Here is a 21891-nt window from a genome sequence, read left to right on the forward strand (position 1 = left end):
TTTTTTATTTCTTCCTTGATCTCTTTGGTAACCCATTCATTGTTTAATAACAGGCTATTTAGCCTCCATGTGTTTGAATGTTTTTTACTGTTTATATTGTAGATGATTTCTAATTTCATGACATTTTGGTAGGAGAAGGTATTTGATATGATGTCAGTCTTCTTGAACTTGTAGAGGTTTGTTTTGTGGCTTAACATGTGGTCTATCTTTGAGAATGTCAGATGTGCACTTGAGGAGGATGCCTATTCTGCAGCTTTGGGGTGAAATGCTGTGTAAATGTCAATTAAACCCATCTGATCTAGTGTGTCATTTAGAATTACTGTTTCCTTGTTGATTTTTTTCTGGAATATCTATCCAGTAACGTCAGAGGTGTTTAACTCCCCTACTATGGCTGCATTGCTGTCGCTCTCTCCCTTAAACTCCTCTAGAGTTTTCATTCATTTTTTTCAGCGTGTGTGAGTCTTTTGTTCTCATGTGGGTCTCTTGTAGACAGCATATATTTGGGTCATGTTTTCTTATTTATTCAGCTACCCTATGTGTTTTGATTGGAGCATTTCATCCATTTACATTTAAGGTTATTATTGATAGGTACTTATCTATTGCCATTTTATTTCTTTATGCCTATGTTTCTCATTCTCTCTATTGCAACTGCTTATTATAGCAGTCCCTTTAACATTTCTTGCAATGCTGGTTTCGTGGTAATAAACTCTTTTAGCCTTTTTGTTTCTAGGAAGCTCTTTATTTCACCATTTTTTTTTGAATGATAGGCTAGCTGGACAGAGTAGTCTTGGTTTCAGATCATTGTTTTGCATTACCTTGAATATCTCATGCCATTCCCTTCTGGCCTGTAGAGTTTCTGATGAGAAGTCAGCTGACAGCCTTATGGGAGCTCCTTTGTAGGTAAAAGATTGCTTTTCTCTTGCTGCCTTTAAGATTCTGTCTTGAATTTCTGGCATTTTAATTATGATGTATCTGGGCGTGGGCCTCTCTGGGTTCTTCTTGCTTGGGACTCTCTGTGCTCCTGGACTTGTGTGACTTTTACCTTCACCAGGTTAGGAAAGTTTTCTGCCATTATTTCTTCAAACAAGTTCTTTAACCTTTGCTTACTTTCTACATCTTCTGGCATTCATGTGTCTTAAATATTGTTGTTTCATGTTGTCCCACAGCTCCCTAGACTGTCCTCCTGTTTTTTAATTGTTTTTCCTTTTTGGATCTCTGATTGACTGATTTTTTTCTACCATCTTCTAATTTGCTTATCTGATCCTCAGCTTCCCCTAATCTGGTGTTTATTCCTTCCTATGTTTTTTGTTGTGTGTGTGTGTGTTGTTTTTTTTAATTTCTACTATGTCATTCTTAATTTCCTTCATACTTTCCATATCTTTTCTTATGCTGTTGAGCATCCTTACAATCAGTATTCTGAACTCTATATCTGATAGATTGCTTATCTCCATTTCATTTAGCTCTTCTCCTGGAGAATTCTGTTTTCTTTTATTTAAGGCTCATTTTTTGCCTCTCCATTTTGGCAGCCTGTTTGTATTCATTTCTACATATTAGCTATATCTTCTAGGACTCCCAGTCTTTAGGGTGGTCTCTGGTGCAGGCCAATGTCAGATGCTGTTTGTGACTGGCCTTGAGTACCCTGTTTGAAGTTTTCCACACTCCATAGCTTGTGACTCCCTTTGCTGGGGCTTGGTGCATTTGGAAAGTACCCAGATGCACACTAAGGTCTGCTTTTCTCTTCTTGACCTCTTTTAGATTAAGGTTTTTTGTTTGTTTTTGTTTGTTTGCTTGCTTTTAATATAGACAAGTGCCACTTAACAGTGATATTTTTGGGAAATGCATCGTTATGTGATTTTGTCATTCTGCAAACATGATAGAGTATAATTACACAAACCTAGATGAGGTAGTACTCTCCTAATGTAATTCTACCTGCTATACTTTTATATGATTCACAGTGTAGTAGGTTTGTTTACACCAGCAACAGCACAAACATGAGAGTAATTCTTGAGCTCTTGTGAAACTTACAGAAGTCCCCAAGAAATTTCAACCCACAAATGTTGACTTGAAGACTGTCTAATAGAAAATTTGACAGAAAGAATTTTAAAGGCAGTAAAAGAAAAAACAATATTCATCACAAATGAGGAAACCCCATATGACTATCAGCAGATTTCTCAGCAGAAACTTTGTGAGCCAGGAGAGTGTAGAATGACACATTCAAAGTGCTGACAAAACAAAATGGCCAACCAACATTATTTTGCCTGGCAAAGCTATCATTCAGAAAGGAGAAATACTTTCCTAGACAAACAGAAGCTGAGGTAGTTAATCACCTTTCAAGAAATGCTGAAAGGAATTCCTCAAGCTGAAATGAAAGGATACTAATTAGTAACAAAACATGTAAAAATATAAAACACATTGGTAAAGGTAAGCATACAGTCAGATTAAAAATATTCTAATACTATAATAGGGTGGTGTATTGATCGTCTAACCCTAGTATAAAGGTTTGAAGATAAAAGTACTAAAAATAACTATAGACACAATAATTTGTTATTACAAACACAATATAAAAATATATAAGTTGTGACATCAAAAACAAAGAATGTGGAGGAGGAAGTAAAAGTGTACAGTGTTGTAATTGAACTTTACTTGTTACCAGTTTAAAATACTATTATATCTATGAGATGTTTCATGTAACTTCATAGAAAGCAAAAATCTAAACTCCTACAGAAAAATGGAGGGGGCAAGTGCATTGATATGGGTCTTGGCAATAACTTTTTTAGATATGACAATAAAAGCAAAGGAAACAAAAGCAAAAATAAATAAGTGGGACCACATCAAACTAAAAATCATCTGTACAGCTAAGAAAACCATCAACAAAATGAATGGGCAATATAAAGAATGGTGGGAAACATTTGCAAATGATATATCTGATAAAAAGGTGAGATCCAAAAATAAATAAGCTACTTAACTCAATAGAAAAAATGACAAAAAATAACCCCATTTAAAAATGGGCAGAGTACCTGAACAGTCATTTTTCCAAAGAAGACACACAGGAGGCCAACAGGTACATGAAAAGGTGCTCAACATCACTAATCATCAGGGAAATGCAAATCAAAACTAAAATGAGATGTCACCTCACACTAATTAGGATCACTATTACCAAAAACATAGCAGGTAACAAGTGGAAGAACCTTTGTAGAATGTTGGTATGAATGCAAATTAGTACAGCCATTAAAGTAAACTGTATAGAGGATCCTCAAAAAGTAAAAGAACAGAGCTACCATATGATTAAGCAACCCCAGTTCTGGGTATATATCTGAAGATATTGAAATCAGTACTTCAAAGGCACTGGGGGGTTGGCTGAAATGGCGATAGTGGTCAGAGTACAGCCCTTAGTTATAAGATAAATAAGCTTTGGGGTAATGTACAGCTTAGCTACTACAGTTAATACTGTGTTGTGTACTTGGAAGTTGCTAAGCATTCTTACCCTCCTCCCCCCCCACATAAGATAATTTTATATATATTAATTAACCTGATTGCTATAATCATTTCACAATGTATATGTATGTCAAATCATCACATTGTACAGTTTAAATATATACAATTTTACTTTCCAATTATACCCCGGTAAATGTTTAAAAAGTTAAATGGAGGAGTCTAAGATGGTGGGGACAGGACCTGACAGGCTGAGTGTGAGTGGGTGAGTGGGTGTGTGCGAGTGTGTGTGTGGCTGTGAGTGTGGGGGGGAATCTTTTAGTCAGTGCAGGAGCTCCCTGGGGATGCGGGAGCTCATGGCAGAGGGGCTGCCCCCACTGCTGCACTGCTGAGGTGGGTGCTTCTCTCTGATTGAGAGTGGCGAGCAGGCTATTTTGGAGGATCCTCAGGGTCCATCCTCAGGAGGAGACTGTGGGGAGCAGCACGACCCAGCCCCCAGAGACCATGGATGGCAGTTCAGACCCCAGAGTGAAGACCCAGCGCTACCTGCACCAGCCTGACTTTGTGACCCTGACTGCCTGAACTAGTGCCCCCCAGACAAATGCACTGCCTCACTGATCCCGCGTACACAGCCTACCTGCCTGCCTCCTGGATGGGGGTGCTCGGCTGGCCTGACTGCCTCCCTGTCCTGCCCCCTTCCCGGGGTGCATCTGGCCAGCCGGCCTGCTTACCTGCTGTGATGGCTTAATGGGGTGCTCACAGCCTCCCTGCCTGCCATGCCTCCTCAACTCCACCCGCCAGGCCTGCCTGCTTGCCTTCCAGACTCCTCTACACAGTGCCAACTGCGTGCCTGCCTACCTGGCCTACAACCTTAACTTGGTGCATCTGGCCCTGCCATCCTGACCTGATGCCTCCCAGACAGACAGGCCTTCCATCAGGACCTGGCTGCCTGACCCAATGCCCTGGGACTACTGTAAAGGAAGCCCTGTTCAGGCACTGCAGCCTTGACTTGGTACCCCCAGACAACTGGAACACTAAAACAAGGAGACAAAGAAACAATACCCAAATGAAAGAAAAGGAGAAATAGCCAGAAAAAGAACTAGATGAAAAGGAGGCAAGCCATTTATCAGACATCAAGTACAAAGTAATGCTTATAAGGATGTTCAAGCAACTTAGTGAGAACTTCATAAGCCTGAATAAGAATCAACCGGAAACAAAGGATGACACAGCTGAAGTGAAGAACACACTGGAAGAAACCAACAGCAGATTAGAAGAAGCTGTGGACAGAATCAGTGAATTAGAAGATAGGGTAAAAAAACACACCCAATCAGAACAGGAATTAGAAAAAATTAAAAAGCAGGAAGACAGTTTAAGGGAGCCTTGGGACAACATGAAACATAACAACATCTACATGACATAGGTACTGGAAGGAGAAAAATCCAGCAAGGATTACAGAACATGTTTGAGGAAATAATGACAGAAAACCTTCCAAACCTGGTGAAGGAAAAAGTAGCTGAAGTTCAAGAAACACAGAGAGTCCCAATCAAGATGAATGCAAAAAAAAAACCCCACACCTAGACACATCATAATTAAAATGGCAAAAATTAAAGATAAAGAATCTTAAAAGCAGCAAGAGACAGACAGAAAGTTACCTACAAAGGAGCTCCCATTAGACTGACAGCTGATTTCTCAATAGAAAGACTTCAGGCCAGAAGGGAGTGGCATGAAGTATTCAATGTAATAAAAAGTAAGGGACTGAATCCAAGACTACTCTATCCAGCAAGGCTATCATTCAAAATTGAAGATGAAATAAAGAGCTTTCCAGACAAAAAAAAAAAAAGGCTAAAGGAATTTATTACCACCAAACCAGCACTACAAGAAATGCTAAAGGTACTGGTATAAGAGGAAGAAGACATATAGAGAAAGAAAGGAACATGGCTGTAAAGAAAGAATGGCAGTAAATAAGTACCTATCAGTAATAAACTTTAAATGTAAATGGACTAAATGCTCCAATCAAAAGGCAGAGGGTAACTGAATGGATAAGAAAACAAACCCATATATAAGCTGTCTACAAGAGACCCACCTCAGAACAAAAGACCCTCACAGGCTGAGAGTGAAGAGATAGAAAAATAATTTCTATGCATATGGATATGAAAAAAAACACCTGGAGTAGCAATATTCATATTTGACAAAATAGACTTCAAAATGAAAGCCATAACAAGAGACAATGTAGGTCACTACATAATACTAAAGGGGTTGATCCAACAAGAGGCTATAACCCTTGGGTAAACATATATGTACCCAATATAGGAGCACCCAAATATATAAAAAACTTCTGTAGGACTTTAAAGGAGAAATTGACAGCAATACAGCCATAATAGGAAACTTTAATACCCCACTGACTTAACTGGATAGATCTTCCCAAAAAAAATCACCAAGGACACAGCAATCCTAAATGACACACTAGATCAAATGGGATTGACATTTACAGAACATTTCACCCCAAAGCTGCAGAATATACATTCTTCTCTCAAGTGCACATGGGACATTCTCAAAAAGGGATCACGTTAGGACACCAGATAAGTATCTACAAGTTCAAGTAGTTTGAAATCATATGAAATATCTTCTTGGATCACAATGGCATGAAATTAAAAATCAACTACAATAAAAACACTAAAAGACATTCAAATGCATGAAAGCTAAACAGCATGTTATTAAACAATGAATGGGTTATCAAAGAGATCAGGGAAGAAATAAAAAACTTCTTGGAAACAAGTGAAAATGAATACACAACAACTCCAAGTATATGGGACACAATGAAAGGAGTCCTGAGAGAGAAAATCATAGTACTATAGGCCTACCACAAAACAAAATTTAAAAAAAACAACAACACACAAGAAAACCTTCTAATAAACTCTCTAACCCTACAAAGTATAAAGACTTAGAAAGAGAACAAAAAGCAAAGCCCAAAGTAAGTAGAAGGAAGGAAATAGTAAAGATCAGAGCAGAAATAAATGGCATAAAGACAAAAAAACACAATTCAAAAGATCAATGAAACCAAGAGTTGGTTCTTTGAAAAGATAAACAAGATTGATGAACCTTTAGTCAGACTCAGCACGAAACAAAGAGAGAGGACCCAAATAAACAAAATCAGAAACAAAAGAGGTGAAGTAGCAGCTGATCCAACAGAAACACAAAGGATTGTAAGAAAATACTATGAACAACTATGCGTCACCAAGCTGGACAACCTAGAAGAAATGGACAAATTCCCAGGAAAATACAACCTTCCAAAACTCAATCAGGAAGAGTCAGAAAACCTGAATAGGCCAGTAACAACTGATGAAACTGAAGCAGTATTCAAAAAACTCCCAGCACACAAAAGCCTTGGTATGGACAGCTTCACAGGGGTGTTTTATCAAGCATTCAAAGAAGAACTAACACCTATCCTCCTCAAACTATTCAAAAAAGTCCTAGAGGAAGGAACACTTCCAAGCTCTTTTTATGAGGCCAACATTAGCCTAATTCCAAAACCAGATAAAAACACTACAAAGAAAGAGAATTACAGACCAATATTCCTGATGAACATAGATGCTAAAATCCTCAATAAAATATTAGCCAATCAGACCAAGTAATAGATTAAAAAGATCATCCACCATGACCAAGTGGGATTTATTCCAGGGATGCAAGACTGGTACAATATTCGAAAATCAATAAATGTGATACATCACATAAACAAACCGAAAGACAAAAATCACATGATCATATCAATAGACACAGAAAAAGCATTTGACAAAATTCAGCACCCATTTTTGATAAAAACTCTCAGCAAAGTGGAAACAGAGGGATCATCCCTCAACATAATAAAGCCCATATATGACAAACCTACAGCCAATATCACACTCAGTGCTCAACAACTAAAACCATTTCCCCTAAGAACATGAACAAGACAGGGATTCCACTTTCACCACTCTTATTCAACATAGTACTGGAAGTCCTTGCCACAGAAATCAGACAATAAGTAACAATAAAAGGCATTTAAATTGGAAAAGAGGAAGTAAAACTGTCATTATTTGCAGATGACATGATATTGTACATAGAAAACCCTAAAGACTCCACCAAAAAACTCCCAGATTTAATAAATGAATTTGGCAATGTAGCAGGATACACAATTAACACCCAGAAATCGATGGCATTTTTATACACCAATAGTGAACTCACAGAAATGGAAACAAAAAAATCAATCCCATTTACCATTACTACAAAAAAATTGAGACACTTAGGAATAAATTTAACCAATGACGTAAAAGACCTGTACCTGGAAAACAATAGGATGTTGTAAAAATAGATAGAGGAAGATATAAACAAGTAGAAAATATACCATTTTCATGGATTGGTAGAATTAACATCATTAAAATGTCCATACTGCCCAAAGCAATCTATAAATTCAATGCAATCCCTATTAAAATACCAATGACATGTTTCACAGATCTAGAACAAACACTCCAAAAATTTATTTGGAACCAAAAAAACCCCCAAATAGTCACAGCAATCTTGAGAAAGAAGAGCAAAGTTGGAGGGATCACAATACCAGATATCAAGTTATACTACAAAGCCACTGTAATCAAAATAGCCTAGTACTGGCACAAGAACAGGCACATGGATAAGTGGACCAGAACAGGGAACCCAGAAACTGAACCAAGCCTTTATGCTCAATTAATATTTGACAAAGTAGGCACGAACATACAATGGAGTAAAAACAGTCTCTTCAATAAATGGTGCTGGGAAAATTGGACAGGTACATGCAAAAAAATGAAGCTAGATCACCAACTTACACCATACACAAAAATAAACTCAAAATAGGTAGAAGACTTAAATGTAAGTCATGAAACCATAAAAATCCTAGAGGAAAACATAGCAACATCTCAGACACGTCTCATATTAACATGTTTGCTGATATATCGCTTCAGGCAAGGGAAACAAGGAGAAAATTAACAAGTGGGACTGCATCAAAATAAAAAGTTTCTGCACAGTGAAAGAAACAATCAACAAAACGAAAAGGGAACCCACTGTATGGGAGAACATATTTGCCAATGATACATCTGATAAAGGATTAATTTCCAAAATATACAAAGAACTCATACAACTTAACAAAAGGAAGACAAACAATCCAATTAAAAAATTAGCAAAGTGCCCGGCCAGGTGTGGCTCAGCGGTTGAGCGTCGACCTAGGATCCAGGCGATCGGGGTTCGATTCCTGGTCAGGGCACATGCCCGGGGTTGCGGGCTCGATCAATGACTCTCTCATCACTGATGTTTCTCTCTCTCCCTCTCCTTTCCTCTCTCTGAAATCAATAAAGATATATTTTTTAAAAATAAATAAATAAATAAAAAATTAGCAAAGTACCTGAATAGACACTTCTCCAAAGAGGACACACAAGTGGCCAAGAAACATATGAAAAAATGCTCAAAGTCACTAATAATCAGAGAGATGCAAATTAAAACAACGAGATATCATCTCACACCTGTAACAATGGCTACCATCAACAAATCACCAAATGACAAGGGCTGGCGAGGATGTGGAGAAAAGGGAACCCTCGTACACTGCTGGTGGGAATATAGACTGGTGCAGCCAACTATGGACAGTATGGAGTTTCCTCAAAAACTTGAAAATGGAATTCACATTTGACCCAGTGATACTACTTCTGGGAATATGTCCTAAGAATCTTGAAAGACGAATTAGAAAGAATATGTGCACCCCTATGTTCATAGTAGCACAATTTACAATAGCTAAGATCTGTAAACAGCCCAGGTGCCCATCAGTAGATGAGTGGATAAAAAAGCTGTGGGACATTTACACCATGGAATACTATGCAGCTGTAAAAAACAAGGATCTCTTCCCCTTTGAGACAGCATAGAGGGACTTGGAGAGTATTATGCTAAGTGAAGTATCATATGATCTCACTCATATGTGGAATATAATGAAAATAAACTTATGAACCAAAGAGATACAGAGATACAGAACCATGGAACAGTAAGAGGAATTTCAGAGGGAAGGCAGGGGTGAGGAGTGGGGGGGGGGGATTAATCAAAGAACTTAGATGCATATATACATGACCTATGGACACAGACAATAGTGTAGAGAAGTCCTGGGGCAGGGGGATGCCTGGTGGAGGGGATCAATGGGGGGGGGGGAAAGGGTGACATCTGTAATACTTTCAACAATAAAGATAAATTTTCAAAAAATAATGCAATAAATAAGAAATAATAATTCAAGAAAAAGTTAAATAAAATACTCATGTGCTTTCACATTCACTCATAGACATCAGCAGAGCAGTGAAAGTCATGCATTTCCCGACACACACTTGCCAGATTCAGTCACACAAAGCAATGCCCTACCGTCTTGTCTCAGCTCTCATACCAAACAAATGTCCTCTTCCTGGTAAACTTGTGCAGTGTTTTTTCATGCCTGTGCTTTTGGTTGGTGAATCAGCCGTATAAAATGGCCCCCAAGTATAGTGCTGCCATTAGTAAGTTTAAGAAGTCCACGATGTTCCTGTGGAAGCACGGGTGTTATGCAGGCTTCTTTGTTCAAGCATGAGTTATGGTGCTGCTGGCCATGAGCTCAGCTATATGAACCAATAACAGATATTAAATTAGGTTTTTTGAAACAGAAAAACACATAACACCAGGTTATGTATTGATTAGTTGGCAAAAATGATGTGATTAGAGAACTGCAGGAATCTAACCCTGTATTTCCTGTAGCAGGATTTGCTAATTCAGCGTTCTCTGTGACTTTATAAAACCTAACTACTGTAAATAATGAGAAGCAACTGTACGTAATGTCTTTTTTAAAAGCTGCTTTTCAAATTTTCCTCTTTTAGTTAGATTTATTGGGCTGGCACTGATTAATAAAGTTATATAGGTTTCATGTGTACATTCCTATGATACATCATCTCAATACTGGATTGTGTGCCCACCACTCAAAGTCAAATCTTCTTCCCAATTTTCTCTTCATCTTTGATTTTCAGCAGTTTGACTCTGATGTGTATAAACATGGTTTTCTTTGTACTCACCTGAGAGGGGTTTGTGGAGCAGTTTAATTTGTACATTTATAATTTTCACCAAATTTGAAAACTATCCAACAGTCTTTTAACTATATTTTGTGCCCTTTTCTTTCTTGTTTTTATACATTACTTCAGATGCAAATATGTAACATTAAGTATTGTCTCACAGTTTGTTCATTTTTCAAACTTTTAAATGAACAATTTTAAAGTGTGTCATTCTGTAGCATTTAGTACATTCACAAGGTCATGTAATATACACCTCTACCTTTATCTAAAACATTTACATCACTTCACCTCACACCCGTTAGGCAGTTAATCACCATTCCCTCCTCCCCTCAATCCCTGGCAAACCACCAATCAATCTGTTTTCTGTTTCTAGATTTATCTGTTATGGATGTTTCATATAAATGGAATCATAGTACGTGACCATTAGTATCTAGCTTCTTTCAGTTAGCATGCTATGTTCAAGGTTCATCCATGCTGTAGAAGGTGTCAGCACATCATTTCTTTACATGACTAAATAATGTCACTCTTTTGCTTTCTCTACTTTAGTCTGGGTAACATGTAGTGTGTGTCTTCACATTTGTTGACTGATGTTTTCTATATGCTATTAATCTCATCCAATAAAGTGCGTTTTTATATTACAACTACCATTTGTTCTAGTTTTAGCATCTGTGTTTCTCCCCTGAAATTCCTGATCTCTTCATCTGCTCTGTCCATTCTTTCTTGTAAACAGCTCAACACACTCATAAAACTGTCTTAAAAGTCCTTGTCTGCTAATTCCAACATCTGGTTTATCTACATACCTACTCATGTTCACTTTTTCTCTTGATTTGGGGAACATTTTCCTGCTTCTTTCATATCTTATAATTTTCGATTTTATGTCAGATGTGATTAAGGGAACAATGGATATGAAAGTATACTTTTGGTTTTGTTCTGTTGAAGATGCTAGCTCCTTCCTTTGTGACAGAACTAGAGAAAAAAGCTGAGCATTTAAATTCCCTGAGTTTAGTTGAGCCAACCCTGGGCCTCAGCTTTAATTAAATTCCTTTCACCTGTGGTTTCAAATGGCAGCCTTTACCCTCTGCCCAAGTTTCCACCTACTGTGCCATTAATAATGGTCAGGTACCTATTATTTTGTTAGGCTCAGAAGAAGGACAGGGCTGGCTGTGGTTTTAGAGAGCTTTGGTCTGCCTTGGAATATAATTCAATAGGTTCCCACAATACAAACACTATGAAACTGAACAAACTCTCTGCTTTCTGGTCGACCTACAGTGCTAACAACTGAACAAAAAGATGCTCAACTTCAATAACTATTAGGGAAATGCAAATTAAAAGTACAGTGAGATACCACCTCACACCTGTTAGAGTGGCTTTTATCAATAAGACAGGTAAATAACAAGTATTGGAGAGGCTGTGGAGAAAAGGGAACCCTCATTCACTGCTGGTGAGAATGTGAACTGGTACAGCCACTATGGGAAACAGTCTGCTGGTTCCTCAAAACATTAAGAATAGAGTTACCATATGATATAGCAACCCCTCTTTTGGGTATCTACCTGAAAAATTTGAAAACACTTATTTTCAAAGATATATGTACCCCATGTTCATTGCAGCATTGTTCATGGTGGCGAAGACATGGAGACAACCAGTGTCCTTTACTAGATGAATGGATAAAGAAGGTGTGGTACATATATACGATGGAACACTACTCAGCTGTAAGAAAGAATGAAATACTGCCATTTGCAACAACATGGATCAACCTTGAGAATGTCATGCTAAGCAGAATAAGTCAGAAAAAGTTATGAACCATATGATTTCACTCACATGTGGGATATAAAACTAAAAGCAACAAATGAACAAACAAAACAAACAAAAAACCAAAAAGTCATTAGATTCAGACAATAGTATGGTGGTTACCAGAGGGAAGGGGGGTAGGAGGTAGTAAAGGGTAAAGGGGATCAAATATATGGTGACAGAAAAAGATCTGACTTTGGGTGGTGGGCACATAGTGCAATATACAGGTGACGTATCACAGAAATGTACACTTGAAACCTATATAATCTTAACCAATGTCACCCAATAAGTTTAATAAAAAAGAAAACAAAACACATCTTTAATCATTCATCCTCAGTGTAGTTTACAAAGGTGCTGCCCTACAAAGGGCTGAATATTAAAAACAACAAAACCTGGGCCTTCACCCAAGGAGCACTGCCTTAAAGAACATTTGGTTTCATTGGACAAGGTCAACTTTTAACATAGGCTCCCCATGCAGCTCTTCACGGATGCTTGGATTGTGCGATTATTTTTTAGAGTATTTAGATAAGATCTTAATGAAGATTAGGTATTTATTTCTCCAAAGTCCCTTAAGACTGAAGAACAACATTACTGTCCCAGTGACAGCACAGAGGATTACATGTACATGAATTAAATGAGTTTTGCATTGTCCTTGATAGCATAGTGAGGAAAGTTCGGTGCCCTAGCTCTTGACACGGACTGCATCTGTTTAACTCCCAACTCCAATGTTTATGAGTTAATTAACCCTAAGCACAGTTTACATAATCTCTCGGAGACTCAGGTACTTCACCTCCAAAACTGATGTAATCAAACCTATCTCATAGTTCTTTGGAATCAGAGTATTTAAAAGTTTTAGCTACTATTTATTTGAGGGGGGAAAAAATGAACTTAGGGTAAAAATAAATGTTATTTAAACAATAACTGTCTTTTTAGGATTACTGTGTAAACTCAGTTTATATTAAGGATAAGACTTTATAGAGACCAGTAGATAACTGAACAATAAACATAGGGCCTAAATGCTTTAATCAATTAGTCTTTTTTTTTTTTAATGTTTCTTTATCTTTATTGTTGAGACCATTACAGATATCCCCCTTTTAACCCCACTGATCCCCTCAACACCACATCCTTCCCACCCCCAGGCCCTCCCCACACCAATGTCCACGTCTGTGGGCCATGCCCATAAACATACAAGTTCCCTGATTAACCTCTCCCCACCCACCCCTTCCTCCCCGCCTTCTCTCTGAGATCCCTCAGTTTGTTCCAAGCTTCTGTTACTGGATCCACTTTGTTCATCAGTTTATTTTGTTCATTATATTCCACATATAAGCGAGATCATTTGGTACTTGTCCTTCTCCGACTGGCTCATTTCACTTAGCATAATACTCTCTGGTTCCCTCCATACTGTGCCAAAGGCCAAAAGGTCCTTCCTCTTCATAGCTGCATAGTGCTCCATGGTGTAAATGTGCCACAGCTTTTTTATCCACTCATCTACAGATGGGCACTTGGGCTGTTCCAAATCTTAGCTACTGTGAATTGCACTGCTATGAACATACGGGTGCATAAGTTCTTTGCGATTGGTGTTTGGGCTGCCTTAGGATATATTCCTAGAAGTGGGATCACTGGGTGAAATGGCAGGTCAATTTTTAATCTTTTGAGGAAACTCCATACTGCTTTCCACAGTGGCTGCCCCAGTCTGCATTCCCACCAGCAGTGTACTAGGATGCCCTTTTCTCCACACCCTAGCCAGCACTTGTAGTTCGTTGACTTGTTGATGGTGGCCATTCTGACAGGTATGAAGTGATACCTCATTGTGGTTTTAATTTGCATCTCTAATGATTAGCGACGTTGAGCATGTTTTCGCGTGTCTCTTAGCCATTCGCATGTCCTCTTTAGAGAAGTGTCTATTTAGGTCCATTGCCCATTTTTTAATTGGATTGTCTTCCTTTTATTAAGTTGTATAAGTTCCTTATATATTTTGGATATTAACCCTTTATCTGATGGGTCATTGGCAAATATGTTCTCCCATACAGTGGGCCCCCTTTTCGTTTTGTTGATGGTTTCCTTTGCTGTGCAGAAGCTTTTTATTTTGATGCAATCCTATTTGTTTATTTTCTCCTTAGTTTCTCTTGCCATAGGAGATGGATCAGCAAACATATTGCTATGAGAGATGTGTGAAATTTTACTGCCTACGTTTTCCTCTAGGATTTTTATGGTTTCATGCCTTTCATTTAAGTCTTTTATCCATTTTGAATTTACTTTTGTGTATTTACTTTGGTGTAAGTTGGTGGTCCAGTTTCATTTTTTTGCATGTATCTGTCCAATTTTTCCAACAGCATTTATTGAAAAGACTGTCTTTACTCCATTGTATGTTCTTGCCTCTTTTGTCAAATGTTAATTGACCATAATGGCATGGGTCAATTTCTGGGTTCTCTGTTCTGTTCCACTGATCAATATATCTGTTCTTGTGCCAGTACCAGGCTATTTTGATTATAGTGGCTTTGTAGTATAACTTGATATCTGGTATTGTGATCCCTCCAACTTTGTTCTTCTTTCTCAAGATTGCTATGGCTATTCCGGGTGTTTTTTGGTTCCAGATAAATTTTTGAAGTGTTTTTCTAGATCTGTGAAATATGCTGTTGGTATTTTAATAGGGATTGCATTGAATTTATAGATTGCTTTGGGTAATATGGACATTTTAATGATGTTAATTCTCCGAATCCAGGAACATGGTATATTTTTCCATTTGTTTATATCTTCCTCTATTTCTTTTTTCAGTGTCCTGTAGTTTTCTGAGTAAAGGTCTTTTACATCTTTGGTTAAGTTTATTCCTATGTATCTTATTTTTTTAGTTGCAATGGTAAATGACATTGTTTTTTTAGTTTCTGTTTCTGAGAGTGCATTATTGGTGTATAAAAATGACATCGATTTCTGGGTGTTAATTTCATATCCTGCTACCTTGCTGAGTTCATTTATTAAATCTAGTAGTTTTCTGGTAGAATCTTTAGAATTCTCTATGTACAATATCATGTCATCTGCAAATAATGACAGTTTTACTTCCTCCTTTCCAATTTGGATGCCTTTTATGTTTTCTTCTTGTCTAATTGCTGTGGCTAGGACTTCCAGTACTATGTTGAATAAGAGTGGTGAAAGTGGACGCCCCTGTCTTGTTCATGTTCTTAGGGGAAATGATTTTAGTTTTTGCCTATTGAGTATGATGTTGGCTGTAGGTTTGTCATATATGGCCTTTATTATGTTGAGGTAGGATCCCTCTATTCCCACTTTGCTGAGTTTTTATCAAAATGGGTGTTGGATTTTATCAAATGCTTTTTCTGCATCTATTGATATGATCATGTGATTTTTATCTTTCAATTTGTTTATGTGATGCATCACGTTTATTGATTTGCTAATATTGTACCAGCCCTGCATCCCTGGAATAAATCCCACTTGGTCGTGGTGGATGATCTTTTTAATATATTGCTGGATCCAATTTGCTAATATTTTGTTGAGGATTTTAGCATCTATGTTCATCAGGGATATTGGCCTGTAATTCTCTTTCTTTGTAGTGTCTTTATCTGGATTTGGAATTAGGCTAATGCTGGCCTCGTAAAAAGAGTTTGGAAGTGTTCCTTCTTCTTGGATTTTTTGAAAAAGTTTGAGGAGGATGGGTGTTAATTCTTCTTTGAATGTTTGGCAAAACTCCCCTGTGAAGCAATCCAGGCCAAGGCTTTTGTGTGCAGGGAGCTCTTGGATTACTGCTTCAACTTCATCAGCAGTTATTGGCCTACTTAAACTTTCTGACTCTTCCTGATTGAGTTTTGAAAGATTATATTTTTCTAGGAATTCATCCATTTCATCCAGGTTGTCCAGTTTGTTGGCATATAGTTGTTCATAGTATTTTCTTACAATCCTTTGTATTTCTGTTGGGTCAGTTGTTATTTCACCTCTTTCCTCTCTGATTTTGTTTATTTGGGTCCTCTCTCTTTGTTTCTTCATGAGTCTGGCTAAAGGTTCACCAATCTTGTTTATCTTTTCAAAGAACCAGCTCTTGGTTTTATTGATCTTTTGTATTTTTTTTTAGTCTCTGTCATTTATTGCTGCTCTAATCTTTATTATTTCTTTCCTTCTACTTACTCTGGGCTTTTCTTATTGTTCCCTTTCTAGGTTTTTGAGTTGTAGGGTTAAAGACTCTATTAGAAGTTTTTCTTGTTTTTTGAGGTAGGCTTGTAGTGCTATAAATTTCCCTCTCAGGATTGCTTTCATTGTGTCCCATAGATTTGGAATTGTTGTGTGTTCATTTTCATTTGTTTCCAGGAAGTTTTTTATTTTTTTCTTGATCTCTTTGGTAACCTATTCATTGTTTAAAAACATGCTTTTCAGTCTCCATGTGTTTAAATGTCTTTTAGTGTTTTTATTATAGTTGGTTTCTAGTTTCATGCCATTGTGATCGGAGAAGATGCTTGATATGATTTCAATCTTCTTGAGCTTCTAGAGACTTCTTTTGTGTCCTAACATGAGGTCTGTCTTTGAGAATGACTCATGTGCACTTGAGAAGAATGTATATTCTGAAGCTTTGGGGTAGTATGTTCTGTAAATGTCAATTAAATCCATCTGATCTAGTGTGTCATTTAGGGTCGCTGTTTCCTTGTTGATTTTTTGTCTGGAAGACCTATCCAGTGAAGTCAATGTGGTGTTAAAGTCCCCGAGTATGACTGTATTGCTGTTTATCTCTCCCTTAAAGTCCTCTAGAAGATTTTTATAAATTTAGGTGCTCCTATATTGGGTGCATATATGTTTATCAGGGTTATATCCTCTTGATGGATTGATCCCTTTTGTATTATGTAATGACCTTTCTTATCTCTCATTATGGTCTTCATTTTGAAGTTTATTTTGTCTGATATGAGAATTGCTACCCCAGCTTTTTTTTGTCATTTCCATTTGCATCGAAAACTTTTTTCCATCTCTTCACTCTCATCCTGTCTGAGTCTTTTGTTCTGAGGTAGGTCTCTTGTAGGCAGCATATAGTTGGGTCATGTTTTCTTATCCATTCAGCCACCCTATATCTCTTTATTGGGGCATTTAATCCATTTACATTTAAGGTTATTATTGAAAGATACTTATCTACTGACATTTTGTTTCTTTATAGCTATTTCTCATTCTCTTTATTTCTATGTCTAATTATAGCAGTCCCTTTAACATTTCCTGTAATGCTGGTTTTGTAGTGATAAAGTCTTTTAACCTTTTTTTGTTTCAGGAGCTCTTTATTTCACCATCCAGCTTGACTGATAATCTTGCTGGATGGAGTAGTCTTGGTTTCAGATCCTTCTTTTGCATTACCTTGAAAACTTCATGCCATTCCCTTCTGGCCTGTAGAGTTTCCGACGAAAACTCAGCTGACAGCCTTATGGGAGCTCCTTTGTAGGTAACAGTTTGCTTTTCTCTTGCTGCCTTTAAGATTCTCTCTTTGTCTTGGATTTTTGACATTTTAATTATGATATGTCTGGGCTTTGGCCTCTTTGGATTCTTCTTGCTTGGGACTCTCTGTGCCTCCAGAACCTGTATGCCTTTTTCCTTGACCAGGTTAGGGAAGTTTTCTGCCATTATTTCATCAAATAGGTTCTCTAACCATTGCTTACTTTCAACCTCCTCTGGAATTCCTATAATATGAATATTGTTACGTTTTATGCTGTCCCACAGCTCCTTTAGACTGTCCTCCTGTTTTTTAATTGTTTTTTGTTTTGGGATCTCTGATTCAGTGATTTTTTTTCTACCCTGTATTCTAATTCACTGATCCGATCCTCAGCTTCTTCTAATGATGTTTATTTCTTCTAATGTATTCTTTATTTCTGCTATGTCATTCTTCATTTCTGACTGGTCATTTTTCATAGTTTCCAAATCTTTTTTCATGCTGTTGAGCATCCTTACAATCAGTATTCTAAACTCTATATCTGAGAGGTTGCTTATCTCTGTTTCATTTGGCTCTTTTTCTGGAGACTTCTCTTGTTCTTTCATTTGGGGCTTATTTTTTGGTCTCCCCATTTTGGCTAAATGTTAGGTAGATCTGCTAGGATTCTCAGTCTTTTTGGAGGGTCTCTGGTACAGGCCAATGTCAGACACAGTTTTTGACTGGGCCTGAGTACCCTGTTTGGGGCTATCAACAACCCCAGGCTTAAGGTCTCCAATGCTGGGGCTGGATGCATTTGGAGAGGACTGAGATGCACACCAAAGTTTGCTTTTCTAAGTCCCAGGTCCCAAAACAGATCAGGCAAAAACTTAAAGCATCCTGAGGTCTGCCTCAGTCTGCAAACTTGTGAATTAATCCTCTTAATGAGCCTCAGGCTGTAGAAACTCCACAGGGTGGGGCAGCTAGTTGTTATCAGTCTCTTAACAAGCCTCAGGCTGTAGAAACTCCTCAGGGCAGGGCAAGAGGCTCTCCAGCAGAGTGGAGCAATTGCTTCCCCCCTCAGGCAAAAGCTGAAAGTTCGCCTCCCAATAAAGATGTCCCCCACAGTCTGGGGGAATGACTCTCCCCAGACTCTCCCCACAGAGCTCCAGTCCACTCCACTCCCCCTCCACTGGAGCCCAAGGTGAGTGGCTGCCCAAGGTGCAATGGCTCTTCAAGAGGGTGCCTGCAGTTCCAGCTGCCTCCCCCTGACAGACAGAAACCCGGCTGCTTTTCATAGCCAGATGTTATGTGGGCACCTTTCTCAGTTCTGGTGCTCTTGGCTGGGAAGCCCAGCCTGGGGTTTATGCCCCAGAGTCCTCTGTGAGAACCCCCCACAGCTGAGATATCCCTCTGGACGTTCAGCTGCTGCCTGTGGGAGCCCAGCCAGCCCTCTCGTGTACGCACTTCCTACCAGTCTCCTTGCAGTCTCCACTTTTCCTCTTTGGTCATGAGGGTGCTCTCCAGCTCATCTTCGGTTGGTTTTCAGGATATTTTTTCTATGTTTTAGTTGTAAATCCAGATTAGTCCCAGGAGAGTGTCAGTGTAGCTTCCACTCAGTCCGCTGCCATCTTGGATCTCTCAATTAGTCTTTAACATGTTCTAATTTTGTCATGCACCATTTCAGTGTGTTTGTACACACACATGTATTTTTAGCTTCAAGTGCAGAAGGCTGAATTAATCATACTCCTCAGTTCATGACCCAATGATTGGTTCATGTCCCTTAACCCTCTTAGTTATTTATTCTTTCATATTCCTTTTTCCCTTGCCCCATTTCCTTTCCATTGGCAACATTCCTAACGTGTTTGATAAGTATCCTTTTGTTTTTACGTGTTCTTCTAAAACTTATACAAGCATGCTGTTTGCGTATATTTTAATTTATGTAAATGAAAGTGAGTTATAAACTTTATATACTCTGTTCTATGTTTTGAAGATGTTGCTATGCATACATCTAGTCCGGTCCTTCTAATCAGTTGCCCTGATTGCCTCCTACTCCTTGCCACTACAAACAACACTGTTGGGAACATTCTTATGAATCTGCAAAAGAATTTTTTAGCGTTTATACTCAGGAACATATTCTTAATTTGGCTATTGCTATGGTCTGAATTCAACAAATTCACATGTTGAAATCCTAACCCAAAGGTGATGGTGTTAGTAGGTGGGTTATTTGGGAGATGCTTAAGTCATGAGCGTGGAGCCCTCATGGATGGAATTAGAGCTCTTATAATAGAGGCTGCAGAGAGCTCGTTAGCCTTTTCCACAATATGAAGGCACAACAAAATGGCATAGGCTATGAACCAGGAAGGGAGCCATCACCACCACATGGCCATGCTGGTGCCCTGATCTCAGGCTTCCCAGCCTCCAGAACTATGAGAAATAAATTTATGTGATTTACAAACTCCCCAATTGTGGTACTTTATTACAGCAGCCCAAATGGACTAAGACACCCACCATTGCCAGGCTGCTCCCCAGAACAGCTCTCCCTCCAGCAGTGCATTTGAGTTTCTATATATCACATCCCTGGAAATTCTTATCATTAACCAGCTTCTAAGTCTTTCACCAGCCTAACCCTTATAAAGTAAGACCTTAGGCCAAAGTTTATAATAAAGCAACATAAGTTGAAAAAGACATGATTCCCCTTTAAATTTTATGACTGAAAAATAATATTCAAAATATTTTTAAAGAAAATAATAATAATATGCAACACAATCCTGCCACCCTAACATAGCAAATAGTTTCCTACTTGGATGGCTATCCTAGTTTTGTGCTCATGAATATGCAGTTTACATAGGTATAATCTCAAAATACAATTATCTGTCAAATTATATTTTATGCTTTTAATAGTCACTTACCATATTTAAGATATAGGTTATTTCAAATTTTTAAGAATTATGCTAAATTGGTTACAGCTTGTTTCTCTTGCTGAATCATTTCCTCAAGATAAATGTGCATTATTGTTGGTAAAAGCAAAGCTCCACATTAAAGACGTTGCCATGGCAGTATGTGCAGTAAATTTTAAATTAACATAGCTATACTAAAAACTGTTTATCAGTCCTACAGAATACCATACAGTTATAATTATTTAGTCTGTGTCAGTACCTGGAGATGTGTATACTAAAGTCATTAGAGTCAAAATTTCACAAGTAAATCTACATGGAAATATAAGGATATACAATGATAATGGATAAAAATACACTGTTCCAGTGCCTAGGATTTTTCATATGAGTTTTTGGACACTAAAAATTTTAAATTAAAAAAAAAAAATCACCAGCATAGTAAGTTAAAAAGAAATAATTTTCATCAAAAGTTGAAGATATATACATATAAATATGTGATGGTTCTTGCTGTAAAACTAGGATTATTCAAGTAAGGGTGGTTAAAGATCTGCTCACCAGGACTCCCCCCACTTGGGTCATATGCATTTCTGGGTCCTATAGCAGGAGACTCTGGAAAGAGAGCATCTGTTTCCCAGCTTCCAGGTCGGAGGTAATTCACATTCCCGTTCCTCTGAGAACTACTAAAACGCAGATAATATTTCACCTACAAGGAGCAATTGGAAACAAACAATATCTATAAACAAAAAGATAATTAAGCAGGAATGAGAAACAAAAGAAAGTAAAGTACAGTTGGGAATATGTGATTGTAAGGCAGACTGATTAGCTGCACCCAAGTAGATTCTGAACCCCCGGAAGTGAGAGCGACCTGGTCACAAGGCTGAGTCAAGGTAAATATTCCTATGTTCAGTTATCAAGACAAAAGTTTCAGGCACTTACTACATGTTGAAGGATTAAGACAGCCTTTGTTACTTAAGGAGCTCAAATTCTAGTAGAGGAAAAACATATCTTTCTGCTATAGTACATTCAGTGGTAGAGATATGTATAGAAAATTTATGGAAGTATGAAGGAGGAAAGGCGTGGGTGTGGTCAGAAGAGACACTGTACGAGTCACAGCAGCAACCTTAAGGGTAAGTGAGAGTAATAAGTCAAGGGTGGGGAGCCAGGGAGGGGAGATTATACAAGCACAAGAGGTGAAGTTTGAAACCCCACCAAAGCATTTTGACCAGGCTCTGTGTAAGCTGTTAAGCCCACATCAGCATCAGTTTGCATTGAGCCAGTCCCCTGAGGAAAGCTGACATCTATGAAAGGAGTTGAGGGAATGACA

General features: G+C 38.1%; 1 protein-coding gene across 1 annotated transcript in view; it reads right to left on the bottom strand.

Annotated features, from left to right (window-relative positions):
* LOC308554460 (phospholipid-transporting ATPase ABCA3-like) overlaps window positions 1-21891 on the bottom strand; it is a gene marked incomplete at both ends in the record, with an annotated part of 195441 nt that overhangs the window by 163597 nt on the left and 9953 nt on the right. The window contains one exon of the mRNA XM_081131700.1: window positions 21123-21270. Coding sequence (XP_080987826.1) covers window positions 21123-21270 — 148 coding nt within the window. The remainder of the gene's footprint in view (window positions 1-21122; window positions 21271-21891) is intronic.

This window comes from Miniopterus schreibersii (genome assembly GCF_964146895.1).
Source record: "Miniopterus schreibersii genome assembly, chromosome: 3".
NCBI classification, from domain to species: domain Eukaryota; kingdom Metazoa; phylum Chordata; class Mammalia; order Chiroptera; family Miniopteridae; genus Miniopterus; species Miniopterus schreibersii.